This window comes from Pelobates fuscus, chromosome 10, assembly GCF_036172605.1.
Source record: "Pelobates fuscus isolate aPelFus1 chromosome 10, aPelFus1.pri, whole genome shotgun sequence".
In the NCBI taxonomy this organism is placed as follows: domain Eukaryota; kingdom Metazoa; phylum Chordata; class Amphibia; order Anura; family Pelobatidae; genus Pelobates; species Pelobates fuscus.
In genome coordinates, this window is record NC_086326.1 from 140,625,080 (window position 1) to 140,638,898 (window position 13,819).

Below are 13,819 nucleotides of genomic sequence, written 5' to 3' on the forward strand. Positions count from 1 at the left end.
GACGTATACAGGGCAAGCTTCAGTGTGCTCTTTAGGTGTGGACAATTGGGATACTTTGGATTCTGGGCGAACTACTGGGGATCCTTTTACTCCTCCAAGGAGGGTTATTTCTCCTATTCCTCTGGTTTCCTTCCCTCTCCCCCCACCCCTGTCTAACCTCCCCCCCCCCCCCCTTCATATGGGACCAGGTCACGAGATCCTGATCTTCTGCTGTGTAGCCAGATAGGATATTGAGTTATAGGTAGGCACTTATGTTTTTTCTACAGTGCTGAGGTATACAGGGCAAGTATTGTGCCCCCTTTAGGTGTGGGGATTTGGGACTCAAGGTGAGCCATTGGGGTATTGGTTATTCCAAGGAGATTTGTTTCCCCTATTCCTCTGGCTTCCATCCTCCCTCCTCCCCCCCCCCCCTTCTTATTACCACCTACCTATTTTTCTCACCATATAATAATGGTTTAGACTGGTTCCCATTATCCCTGTTTGGTCCCCTCCTGTCTTTTTTACTTATTATCTTAGGTTTATTAAAGGTAGGGACCCCCTCATTTCATTACTCTCCCAATAGGGACTTAGGTCCTTTTTCTCCTCCTCAGAGCCAAACAGTCTCTTTCCTATCAGGAGTCCCAGTAAAACTTCAGTTATCTGCTAATACGAAGAGGTGGTGAAGGACAATCCTCATTTTTTGCATTGCAGCACGTAGAGGAAGTGATCTCAGATCACTTCCTCCCAGCACTTGTGAATGGGAATCCAAACTGTAGCAGAGCAGCCTGCAGCTGCTGTTGCAGCTCCAATACTTAAACTATACCTGGCCGGCACGGTCCCCACTGGAACCTAGGGAAGCCACCCACACTGCTAGATATACACAGAAATGCAGAATAACCCTCCCCTCATACAAATAATACGAACAGCCCACACACAAACATACACACAATCCCCACAAACGCAACACCACTAACAATCCACATACATGCACACAACCCCACATGCAATACCCCAAATAGCCCCCACACACTACCAAACACACAATGTGACATATCCATCCACACACAATTCCACAAGCAGCCCTCATACAGAGCCCACATTCATATGTATCATACACGATACCACAAACTACTCCTGAACATATACAATTTAATAGCACATATACACACAAATACAACGATACAAAGCAATTACAGTAAAAATAACAAGCAGAATACGGCAGCATATACAAAAATAGGATCGGCACGCTACAGGACATCACAATCCTATATCGGCACAGTGCTGCTAAAAGGTTGCCTACCCCTGGTCTAAGCACTGCTCGGTGTAATGGTTAAGATGCAAAGAGTCTAAAGGCACCATCTCATGTTATTTTACCAAAACCTATAGACCACCTACTCTCCAGCCATGTTGGCAATTGCAGAATTTACACTACTACATTACTAATATAAATTCTGTCCAACATGAATTATGAAGACAGAGCACTGGAGGTGATTTAGACTGTCCCTTTAAAAAACACTTAAATTACTTGCTTGTTTCAAGTCAAAAATCCATAAGAACCTGAACTGTATGGCGCTTGTTTAAATTGCATCTCAAAATATACATATTACAACTTCAGAGTGCAGAAATTGGATTGCTTCCTATGTGAATTTTCTGATGTTTAATCAGACTTGATTTCTCTTTGAAACACCTTCCACAGTCAGAGCAGGTGTAGGGTCTTTCTCCTGTGTGAATTCTGTGATGGGTGACAAGATTGGATTTACTGGTGAAACACTTCCCACATTCAGAACATGAGAATGGTTTCTCTCCTGTGTGAGTCCTCTGATGTTTAAGAAGTATAGATTTGTCACTGAAACATTTGCCACAGTCAGAGCACTGGAATGGTTTGCTTCCTGTGTGTATCCTTTGATGTGCCACAAGATTTGATTTACTAGTAAAACATTTTCCACATTCAGAACATGAGAATGGCTTCTCTCCCGTGTGTATCATCTGATGTTTCAAAAGACTCGATTTGTCACTAAAACATTTCCCACATACACAACATGAGAACGGTCTCTCTCCTGTGTGTGTTCTGTGATGCTTAACAAGATTTGATTTACTAGTAAAACATTTCCCACAGTCAGAACATGAGAATGGTTTATCACCTGTGTGAATCCTATGGTGTCTAACAAGGCTTGAGTAATCAGAAAAACGGTTCCCACATTGAGAACAGGAAAATGGTTTCTCCCCTGAGTGAATTCTTTGATGGACAGAAAGACGTGGACTGCTGGCAAAACGTTTTCCGCATATAGAACATGCGAAAGGCTTATCTCCTGTATGAATTCTCATGTGCCTAACAAGATGGCCTTCACGGGTAAAACATTTCCCACACACAGAACAGGTGAAAAGTCTCTCTCCTGTGTGAATCCTCTGATGTGTAACAAGATTTGATTTGCTGGTAAAGCATTTTCCACATTCAGAGCAGGAAAATGGTGCCACTCCTGTGTGAATCCTATGATGCCTAACAAGGGTTGAGTAATCAATAAAACATTTCCCACACACAGAACAGGGGAATGGCTTTTCTCCGGTATGCCTTTTCTTATGCCGGACTAGGTTTCCTCTACTTGTAAAACTTCGGCCACATTCAGAGCACGTAAAGGGGTCCTCACCTTTGTGCACTGTCTGATGCCTCTCAAGTTGGGAGCTATCAGGAAAAGATTTCTCACAGCTAGAACATGGGTATGGATTGTCACCTGTATGACTCTTCCGATGCTGAATCAATTCTGATTTATGCAAGAATCGTTTCCCACATTCTGAACAAGTCACCTTCTTTCCTTTGTGAGTGGTTTGATGTTTGACTAGGTCAAACTGACAAGTAAAACATTTCTGGCACTCAACACATTTATACGTCTGCTCTATAACGTTATTTGTTTGTACAGATATATATTCAGATGTGGTGTTCTGTCGCATATAAACATCTCTACCATTGACTAACAAGCTCTTAATTAGGTCCAGTCCATTACTGTCCCCTCCATTGTGTCCTCTATTTTGGAAATATGAACATTCTGAAGGTGTGTATTCTATGGGTACATTACTGTCTACATGATTCCCTTCTTCACCTGAAGCAGATGGTTCCTTAACATGACTAAATGGATATACTATCTGTGCATGTTCTGTAGGCATGTCAATGTCAGCGTCTGCGCAATTTTGTTTTTCACAGGAAGCTAACTTCTCATTTGTATGAGTAGACATATATTCTGTATGTGTGTATTCTGTAGATATATCAATGTCTGTATTTCCTTTTTCACATGAGACTGATTCTTCCTTAATATGAGTAAACACATAGTCTGCCCTTATACGTTCTGTGACTGTATTAATGTCTGTGAGATGTCTGTCATTATTTGCGGCTAATTCTTCCTTTATGGCATATTTTGTCTGGGCATGTTCTGTGTATGTATAATGATCAGTGTCTATGAGATTTTGTTCTTCACTTGAAGCGGATTCCTCCTTCATTGAAGTTGATGTGTATTCTGTATGAGCATGTTTTGGTGGTATATAAGAATCTGTGTCTGTGAGATTTCCTTCTTCACTCGAGACATAGTCTTCTTGATGATCTCTCACCACCCGGGTAAGTCTTGTCCCTGAAGTATTACAACTCAGATATTGTTCATCCACTTGATTTATAAAGTCACTTTTTAAATGTCTTCCTAAATATGGCGAACTTACAGAACTGTATGGATCTTCAGGTGCATTTCTGCTCATTGACCAACCTAACAGAAATGCAAATATCATGATTATGACAACTGCATATCTATAGCTGCATCTGTAAAATTATATAAATAGTGAAGTTTTCTTCTTCAACACTTTATGAATATTTCTGAAAATACACTATAAGCACCAAAACAACTTAGCGTAATGGGGTGGTTTAGTGTAGAGATTAAGACCCTGCAATCTCATTGCTCAATTCTCTGTCATTTAGAAGAATCCTGGAAGTAGGGCATGCATGCTCCTGGCAGGGCCTAGGTAAGATGTCAAAATGTAGTAGATTTAAAATGGTTTATTTTAAAATATTGAGCAGCTTCTGTGATTTCCACACTGGATTCAGTCATGTGTACAGGATCTATGTTATTAAAGAAGTTTATAGAATATAAAATGTATTGGGCATAGCAAACACTAGATCAGATTAAGAGTAAAAAAACAACTCTGCAGAGTTAAGGTTTAGTAATGTATCTACCAACAGGCACTCTGTGCACAAGGTGTTTATATACCATTCAGTGTAGGAACAATCAAAGTGCTGATTAAAATCGTCTTACCAAATGAATTCAGGAGCTGGTGGTTCTCCATCATCACATTCTTGTAGAGATCCTTGTGTCCTTCTAAATACTCCCACTCCTCCATGGAGAAATAGACAGTGACATCCTCACACCTTATAGGAACCTGACACACACAATGATACAGTCAACATCCAGACACAGCCCTTGGTTTTACTGTATAATGTCCCATTCCCAGCAGCCTCACCTCTCCAGTCAGCAGCTGGATGATCTGATTGGTCAGTTCCAGGATCTTCTTCTCATGTATCAGTGAGTGAGGTGGAGGCACCGTGCTGGGGCTCTGGGTCCTGAAATGTCTATCTGATACATGGTGATTCCTGCTGTGAATGGCTCCATCACCAATCTCCTTAACAACATTGTAATTCTGTATATTAAGAAATATATTACAATGTAAACATAAACCAGTTTTACACTTCAGAGTAATCACACAGCACAAATAGTGCTTAGCACGATCTAAACTCTCACTTAGAGCAGCAATGAAGTACTATTTAGAGTGCCTCTAAACTTAAACAATTGTGTTTTGTTCAGCAAAATCTTAATTTAATCATTATTTTTTTCTACAAAAATGGAAGATCTTCATTTCACTCCCAGCCTCTTTAATAGAACTGGGAGGAAAAACAACAAAACGTTATTATTTCCATTTGATTCATTTATATATATATATGGTGGACAGATTTTTGGTGGAAACCATGACAGACAAAAGAAACATCATCAAAGAATTCAGAGAAAGGTACATCCACTGCAAAAATGAACAAAAAAAGAAAGAAAAAACAACCAAAGAGAGGGGATCTGTTTGTGATGGAGTTGTACCTGACAAGTAAAGTAACAGGTGTAGTCCTGGTAGTCCTTTCAATTTCAGTTAATATTTTTCAAATGTGTAGGTTTTACCCTGACTCACTGCTTTCACTAACTACTCAATAAAGCACACTGTTATTCCTTTCCGATGCTGTTTTTTATTAGACAAAGTGTTACAAGTGGCACTGAAGTGGTTTGGTTTAAAACGCTACACATAAAGATTAAACCTTTAGCTGCCGGAGGTGTAAATCCACCTTCATTAACCAGCCGAGAAAAGTCCTCTTCAAACTTGTGGTCTGACGCTAGCACACATCGCATGTTGGTGTCAGACAGGAATGGTGACATAACCTTCCCTCTGTGCTACCACTGTCCTCCCCCTCTGTGACATCGTTTTTCTTGGTGTTTAAGGAGGCCGACCACCACAGGAGGGGTTACAACAACCAAAAGCAGTGTTTTATGAAAACACGTTTTTTTCCGTCGGAGTAATCCTTTAATGCTCTGAATAGTTATATTGTAGTGATTAATATAAAAATACCATTGCCAGAATCACTCACCTCTCCGGTCAGCAGATAGATTATCTCCAAGGTGAGGCTCAATACCTGTTCAGTAATGTGATTTCTTTTCTTGTGCATTATTAGAGGTTGTGAGATGGTCTTTGAATCCTAGTGACACCTACTGAAAGGGAGATGAACTAAATTTTCATTTGCAGCAAAATCAGTGTTTTTTTTTAGATGCAGTAAAGGTTAAGACTTTAGACCTAGGGTAGGCAACCTTTGTCACTCCAGATGTTGTAAACTACATCTCCCCTGATGCTTTGCCAGCATAATGGCTGTAAGAGCATTATGGGTGATGTAGTTCATGACAGCTGGAGTGTCAATGGTTGCCTATCCCTGAATACACAAATTGCCACTAGCCATGAAACTATTTTTTTCCAACATAAGTCATTCTTCCCATTCAGAATGGACTGTCCCAACATAAATACATCAAAGAAAAAAGCAGCTAACAATGTTTTATTCCATGTTCTTTTATTCAACAACAATCTTTGAAACAGACTCCCCCTCTCCCCCTCCCCCGCCCTTTACACACACACACACACACACACACCATCTGAACTGTTGATTCCAGGTTTAGGACAGAGAGATGTCCCAGTTTCCTTTTATGTTTCTGACTGCATAACCTTCAGGCCCCTCAAGTTTGTTCCCTTAGCAGAGAATATCAATAACTAAAATGATATTGTACCAAATAGTGAGGAATTGCAGGATTAAACTCTCCAGCTTCACACAGTGATGTTCTACAAATAGAGCTAAATGCAGGTGGCTGTGGAGGAGAGAAACTGGAATTAACTCTGAAGGGTTTGCATTTGCATTTTTGGAATTTTGTATCTGTTATAGTATATTTTTCATTGTTTACACGTTTCAAAGTCACTCCACTTCGTCTGGAATGATGCTGAACGGTCCACACACTCTGCAGGACGACATGAGAGTCTTGCAAAATCCCTCAGGGGGTAGGCCTAATGAGCATGTGGCACTCACCATGAGCAATAGGTTGTCCCTCACAATGTCTTCGAAGGAGGCAGACAGAGCCAGCACCAGAGGCCCTTGGCGTTGGAATCAGGTAAGTGTTTAAACCGTTTTTAACCCTTTCATTGTAATGGGGGCACAGAACACTATAGTGTTAGGAATACAGCTTTGTGTTCCTAATAGTATAATGCTCTTTTAACTAGAAAAGTATTTGATGTGTCAGGTTTTGTGTAAAGTAACTGTCACAAAACACTGGCTGTTATGGAATTAACTTGTGGGGACATACTAAACAGAATATTGAGATGATGGGATGATGGGATGATTGGCTGCAATGCTCAGCACTTCCATTAGGTGTCAATATACTTTTCACACCTTACCTGGTAATGACTTTTTGATACAAGGTTGCAAATGTTTAACTAGTCACTTGCTGATATAAAAAACATTGTATAATGCAATCATAGTAAATTGCATAAAAGACTAGAAAAATGGGCCAATACACTTGTAGAACTACATTACTGATTTAATATAGTACATACATGTACAAAGCAACACATTTTACCTGCTTTGATAGGAACCTGGGAATAGATGTTTTAAACATGGGTGTAATGTGAGTACACATGCCAAGGTATTTAACCTGTTTCCAATAGAAGACATAGGTAATTAATTCAAGAAGTATTATGAAAGGCTATATAATTTACATCATATGCCTACAGATTAGGCTATCGAGAAATATTTACATAAAATAAAAATTCCTAAAATTACCTCACTCCAAAGAGAAAATTTTAATCAAAAAATATCACAGACAGAAGTAGAAGAAACCATAAACAATTTACAATCGTCAAAAACGCCTGGCCCTGATGGTTTTTCTAATTTATTTTTTTAAATATTAAAAAAAATTATTATACCTAATATAACGTTCAACGAAATTGCCTCTTCAGGCAAAATAGCACGAGAATTATTAAGGGCCAATTTAAAACCTATTTTGAAACCTAACAAAGTTTCAACAGAAATAACAAATTATAGGCCTATTTCTTTAATAAATATAGATGTTAAATAATATGACGCAGTACTAGCCAAAAGACTTAATTTATTACTTCCTGAATTGATACATATAGACCAAATAGGGTTTGTTAAAGGTCGTCACGCTAGTGATAATTCCCGTAGAATCATTGATTTATTTGAATATGATCAATTAACAGAGACGCCCCTTCTGACCGTCGATTGATGCAGAAAAGGCTTTCGACAGGGTCGGATGGGGATATATGAATAAAGTTTTGACTGCATTCGGCTTGGAAGGTTGGATTGCACTTGCAATCAAGGCTCTTTACAAAGGCCCATCAGCAAGAATAATAGGATATGATATATGTTCAGAATGGTTTGATATTAACAATGGAACGAGGCAGGGGTGCCCACTATCGCCCCTGCTATATGTTCTCTCAATCGAACCATTCGCTATAACTATTAGAGAAAATTTGGGAATAAGAGGTATGATAATAGAAGAAGTAGAAGCAAAGATATGTCTTTACGCAGATGACGTATTAAGCTCAATAACAGATCCTGATATTTCACTTTTTAATTTAATGCAAGAGATTAAAAATTATGGCGATGTATCAAATTATAAGCTAAATTTCCATAAAACTATAGCTTTAACAATTAATATAAATTATCATATACTAGGTTCTCTTCATGAGAAATATAACTTCCAGGGGACTAAAAAAGAGTTTCAATATTTAGGAATTACTATTATGGCAAATCCTCAAAATATAGTAGAGACTAATTTTTTAAAAATGTTAAAATACACCAATAAAACTCTAAAAGAATGGCGCCCCTTAGAAATTTCTTGGTGGGGAAGAGTCAACACAATAAAAGCATATGTTATCCCCAAATGGGCCTATCTTTTTAACATGATCCCATTGAAAGTTCCAAAACCTTGGCTAGACATGCTCCAATATTCATTCTCTAACTTTATTTGGAATGGAAAAACACCAAGAATAAAATCCCAAGTTTTAACAAAAAAAATGAATCATGGAGGAATGGCCTTTCCACTCATTAAAGATATATATAGTGCTAATATTGTTTCCCATATACATAAATTCTATATTTCTGATTCAAGAAAACAACCCTGGTATCAGATAGAATCAATTAGAACAAAAGATAATGATCTAGCTCTCCTGAATTGGGATGATAAGACTAATTATAATATTAATTTAATGCAATCCAACTCTATGATTGTATCTCATCTTATCGAAGAATGGCAACAAATCAAAAAATTACTTAAGATATCAAAAAAGATAATTGAAGGAGCAAATATCCGGGCTATGGAAAGAGTTATTCCAGACATAAATCTCTCCAAATGGGGACTTGATAAAGAGATCTAGATCAAAGATCTCCTTCAAAATAGCAAATTGCTGCCATTTAATAATATTAAATCTAAACTTAATCTCTCTGACACAGAAATATTTTCTTACATGAGAGTAAGAGGATTTCTAAATGAGTCCTTATTAAGAAAGGAAAGCAACATAAATAACTTGGTTTATAGGATTTTTGATAAAAAGGAAACAAAATCAATATGTTCTATTGCAACTGATTTGATTAGACAAATTTACTGAGATACTTACCCCACAGCTAAAAAAAACAATGGGAATATTACATTATCTGATAAGACTTGGTGCACACCTATGAAATTACTTAGAAAACATATACATTGTTTAAATTTAATTGAAACTTTTTTTAAAGTTCTCCATAGGTGGTACCTAGTACCAACAAGGCTGGCCAAAATATCTACATCTAATTCCTCCCTATGTTGGAGATGCCTAACACATGAGGGAGATATGTTACATATCTGGTGGAGCTGTCCAAAAATTTCCAGTCTATGGGAATCAATATATTGTTTTTAGAGTTTTTCAATATTAAAATTAAAAAATGTCCACAGGTAGGTCTGCTTCATTTCAACTGGGATAGACTCCCCAAAGATCAATTAATACTGATCATCCATTCTTTTATTGTAGCGAAGATACGAATAGCAAGAACTTGGAAACAAACAACCACACCAGATAGGAAACAATTTATAGCTCAATTGTTCTTCCAGCTTGAGATGGAGAGAGGAGTTGTATGTTTAAATAATGATAGAAAATATATCCATCATTTTGACAATTGGATAAGAAAGACTAAAGAGCGTTTTCAATGAATGTTAATTCATCTTTGATATGTTAGATGATATGGGTTCCTTTTTCTAATCTATAGATTCCAGCCAATAATTGTTAATGATTGTTATGTCTGTTATGTATGTCTTGTTATGTGTTAAGTATTGTAATTTTTATACGTATCTACACTGATGATAACAAAAGTATATTTGTGTATCTATGAATGTTTTTGAAAAAGAAAAGAAAATGAAAATATTATTTCAATAAAGAGAAATTTACACTAACCTGTTTCCAATAAGAATATGGGTGTCATTCTTTTTATACGTGGGGATTATGGGTGAAACGTCAAGGTTATACATGCCAAGGAGCATACTTTCTGATAAGAATATAGGTATCATTGTTTTTCTATTTAAGCATTATGGGTGGAATATGATGGTTAAACATGCCAAGGAACATATTTAACCTATTTCTGATAAGATTATGGGTATAATTATTTTTATATATGGGGAGTTTGTGTAGAATATTATGGTTAAACATGCCAATAACATATTTGACCTTTTTCTGATGGAAACAGGGGTATAAAATAGAAAATGTATTCCGCACTTACCGATATTTTCTTTTTTCCGGATCTAGGCCATGGCAGCATTACAGATGGGTATAGCTCCTCCCCCCCCCCCGAATTGGACAGGAACACCTCCTAATTAAACAATAAAAAGAGACTCCTCCTACATACTCAGTTTTAGTCCAAAACCACAAACAAGAAACAAAGTAAGGGTGGGCGTGTAGTGCCTCATGGCCTATATCCAGGGGGGGGGAAACCTGTGATAAGTATGGAATACATTTTCTGTTTTCCCAGATATAACCATGCAGCACTACAGATGGGTAATACCCAAGCTAAAGACATAAGAGAGGGAGAAAAATTATGATGCAAAAAAGAAAATATTTATTATTAGTTATAATGCAGCTGGAAAAACACTTCTGCCAAACACAGACTAGCAGATCTGGCTACATGCAACCGGTAATGACGTATAAAAGTATCAAAGGACATCCAAGCTGCAGCAGAACAAATTAAGTCAGAAGAGACATTGGCTGCAGCTGCTTACGAAGAAGCCAAAGTTCTTGTGGAGTGAACACGGAGATCTTTGAACTTACCCCATTTTCTAGGGGTATGCTTATACCCAAGTAAGCCACCAAATAAAAAGAGGAGGTGCAAATCATTGTCCAAATTAAGTGGACAGGTAAAAAGACTCAGAATGTAGGAGATGAAGTCTATTTTAAATGTCAAATTAGGAGGTGCTAATTCATGAGAAGGAGGGAGCTATACTCATCTGTAGTGCTGCCACAGCCTTTATCTGGTAAGTATGGAATAAATTGTCTATTTTATATCCATGTTTATATCGGAAACAGGTTAAATATCTTCCTTGACATGTAAAAACTTGATATTCCACCCATAATCTTAATATAGAAAAATAATTATACTGGAGATTCCATCAGACACACGTTAAATATGCTCCTTGGGATGTGTTAACTTGATGTTTCACCCTTAATCCCCATATGGAAAAGTAATTATTCCCATGGTTCTATTAGAGACAGGTTTAATATATTCCTTGGCATGTGCAAACATGACATTCCACACAAAATAATTATAATCATGATTCCATCAGAATTAGGTTAAATATGTTCCTTGGCATGTATAACAATGATATTCCACCCAAAATCCCAATATAGAAAAATAATTAGACACATGGTTCCATCAGAAACAGGTCAAATATGTTCCTTGTCATGTGTAAACATGCTATTAACCCCATAATCCCCATATAAAACAATCATTATACCCGTATTCTAATCAGAAACACGTTAAATATGTTCCTTGGCATGTGTAACCATGATATTCCACACATAATCCTCATATAGAAAAATAATTATAACCATGGATCCATCAGAAACCAGTTAAATGACCACTCCACGCCCAAAAAGCACTTTTATAAATTTGCTAGGGAACACCCCTCTGGCTGTCAATCAAACAGCCAGGGAGGTTTGCAAACTCCTTCCCTTAGCTCCCCTGAGCTAAAGGAAAAGACAGGCACGCTCTACTTGAGCGTGCTTGCCCCCGCAATAACCAGCTCCTCAGCTCAAGACCTCAGACCAAATGTGTCCGCAGTAGAGTGCTACCCTTTAGGAGAGAGCAAGAGCCAGGTATGCATGGTAGAGGTTACTCTGGGAAGCCATAAGCTTTCCTAAAGAGATGAGTTTTAAGGCACTTCTTCAAAAGATGCAAGACTAGGGGAGAGTCTAATGGCGGTAGGCAGGCTATTCCATAGGAAGGGTGCCGCCCGCGCGAAGTCCTGCAAGCATGAGTTGGGCGTATGGGTGCAAACAACTGACAGGAGATGGTCACGGGCAGAGAGGAGAGACCGAGAAGGGACATACCTATAGATCTGTGAGGAGATGTAAGAGGGGCTAGAATTGTTCAGTGCTTTATAGGTGTGAATTAGTACCTTGAATTGACTCCTAAAGGATACAGAAAGCCAATGTAAGGACTGACAAAGGGGTGAGGTATGAAAGAACCGACTAGAGAGGAAAATCAGTCTGGCGGCAGCGTTCATTATGGACTGTAACGGTGCAGTACGGTGTAACCGCTGGCGGTTCCCTTATTTACCTCTATAATGTCTTAAGGCATAGAACTTAGCAGGGCTAACCATACAGATATCTTAGCCATAATGTTATATAGTTAGTAAGAGATCCTCTATTTAACATATGTAAATAATTGAGAATACAATATAAAATAAGGATTGTCTTGGAAGCAATAGTTTTTGTCTTTTAGATATTTATTATATAAAAATATAAATATAGACATATAAAATCCATTATAGCAGAGTTTATAAGATGAAATTAAATGCTTGCAAATATCATTAGTAGGTTAACATACCCTTCTGAACATGTCATCATGTCAGCCTCTCAGTCATTTTAAGATGGAGCAGCGTCTGTCTCCAAGTCTCTCCTCTGTTTCTTAACATTTTAAAAGTACACCTATTTATACCTTAAGTGTCGTAATTTTAGAGTCACCATAGTTCATATATGAAAAAGTAACTTGTCTACTTTAAATCAATTTAGGACCTCCCTTAATTTGGCAAAGATACAAGGCCATAACTAAAGGGTGTATACGTCATGGAAATTTTCCTGACTTAGTTCAAGATGGCATCTTAAAGTCTGAATAGCTTATCTGTTGTTTATACTAAGACGTAAGTGCACAGTCGTGGGAGATTCCCGGATTTGGGGAAGTTCCATTAACTTGGGGTTACCACAGTATATTGTGTACTGAAAGAGTCGTAGTATAGCCTTGAAGCTTGTTGATGCATTATTGTTATTGTAATTCGTCTGGGACAAAATGGCGCAAACATATTATGCACTGAGGTTATTGCTTAAAGAAACATCTATGAAAAACAATATGTTCCATTTCTAACACCTTGTCAGTTTGCAATATCTCTTAAAGACAAAGTACACAGTTTAAGAAATACAACATTTCATTCTAAAACTTGTAATATTTGCATTTGCCCATAACAACGGCTTTTGGGAAGACCAATCAGGAGAGGGTTACAATAATCCATGCGGGAAATTACTAGAGCATGGACAAGGTCCTTGGTAGCATCTTGCTTATTAAGAATGGGGCGGATGCGGGCTATGTTTTTAAGATGGAATCTACAGGATTTGGTAACATACTGGATGTGAGGCTCAAAGGTGAGGCCAGAAACAAGTATGACGCCAAGACAGCGTGCTTGCAAGGATGGACTTATGTGGATACCACTAACTTGAAGGCAGAGCAAAAGAGGAGGATCAGTATTAGGAGGAGGAAAGACAAGGAGCTCAGTTTTAGAGAGATTAAGTTTCAGAAAGCAGGAGGACATCCAGTCAGAAATGGAAGAAAGGCAAGCAGTGACACGTTGCAGGACGGCAGGAAAGAGGGCCGGGGAGGAGAGATACATCTGGGTATCATCAGCATACCGGTGGTAGTGGAATCCAAGAGAGGCAGGAAACAGGATAACCCCTTGAGGACCAATGACTGTTCAGGGCCGTC

General features: G+C 38.0%; 1 protein-coding gene across 5 annotated transcripts in view; it reads right to left on the reverse strand.

Moving 5' to 3' along the window:
• Positions 1-1,290: 1,290 nt before the first annotated feature.
• The window catches only part of LOC134574527 (oocyte zinc finger protein XlCOF6-like), a 169,018-nt gene continuing 156,489 nt past the window's right edge, over positions 1,291-13,819 (reverse strand). Inside the window, exons 2-6 of one of the 5 annotated variants that reach the window (XM_063433638.1) lie at positions 10,352-10,441; positions 5,636-5,756; positions 4,474-4,650; positions 4,269-4,392; positions 1,291-3,725 (exon numbers count right to left, since the gene is read on the reverse strand). In XM_063433638.1, the coding sequence (XP_063289708.1) occupies positions 1,591-3,725; positions 4,269-4,392; positions 4,474-4,650; positions 5,636-5,713 (2,514 nt within the window). In that variant the 5' untranslated portion in view covers positions 5,714-5,756; positions 10,352-10,441 and the 3' untranslated portion in view covers positions 1,291-1,590. Of the gene's footprint in view, positions 3,726-4,268; positions 4,393-4,473; positions 4,651-5,635; positions 5,757-6,320; positions 6,555-10,351; positions 11,353-13,819 lie in introns of those variants that run through there. The other 4 variants (XM_063433637.1, XM_063433639.1, XM_063433640.1 and 1 more) reach the window with 4 other exon arrangements.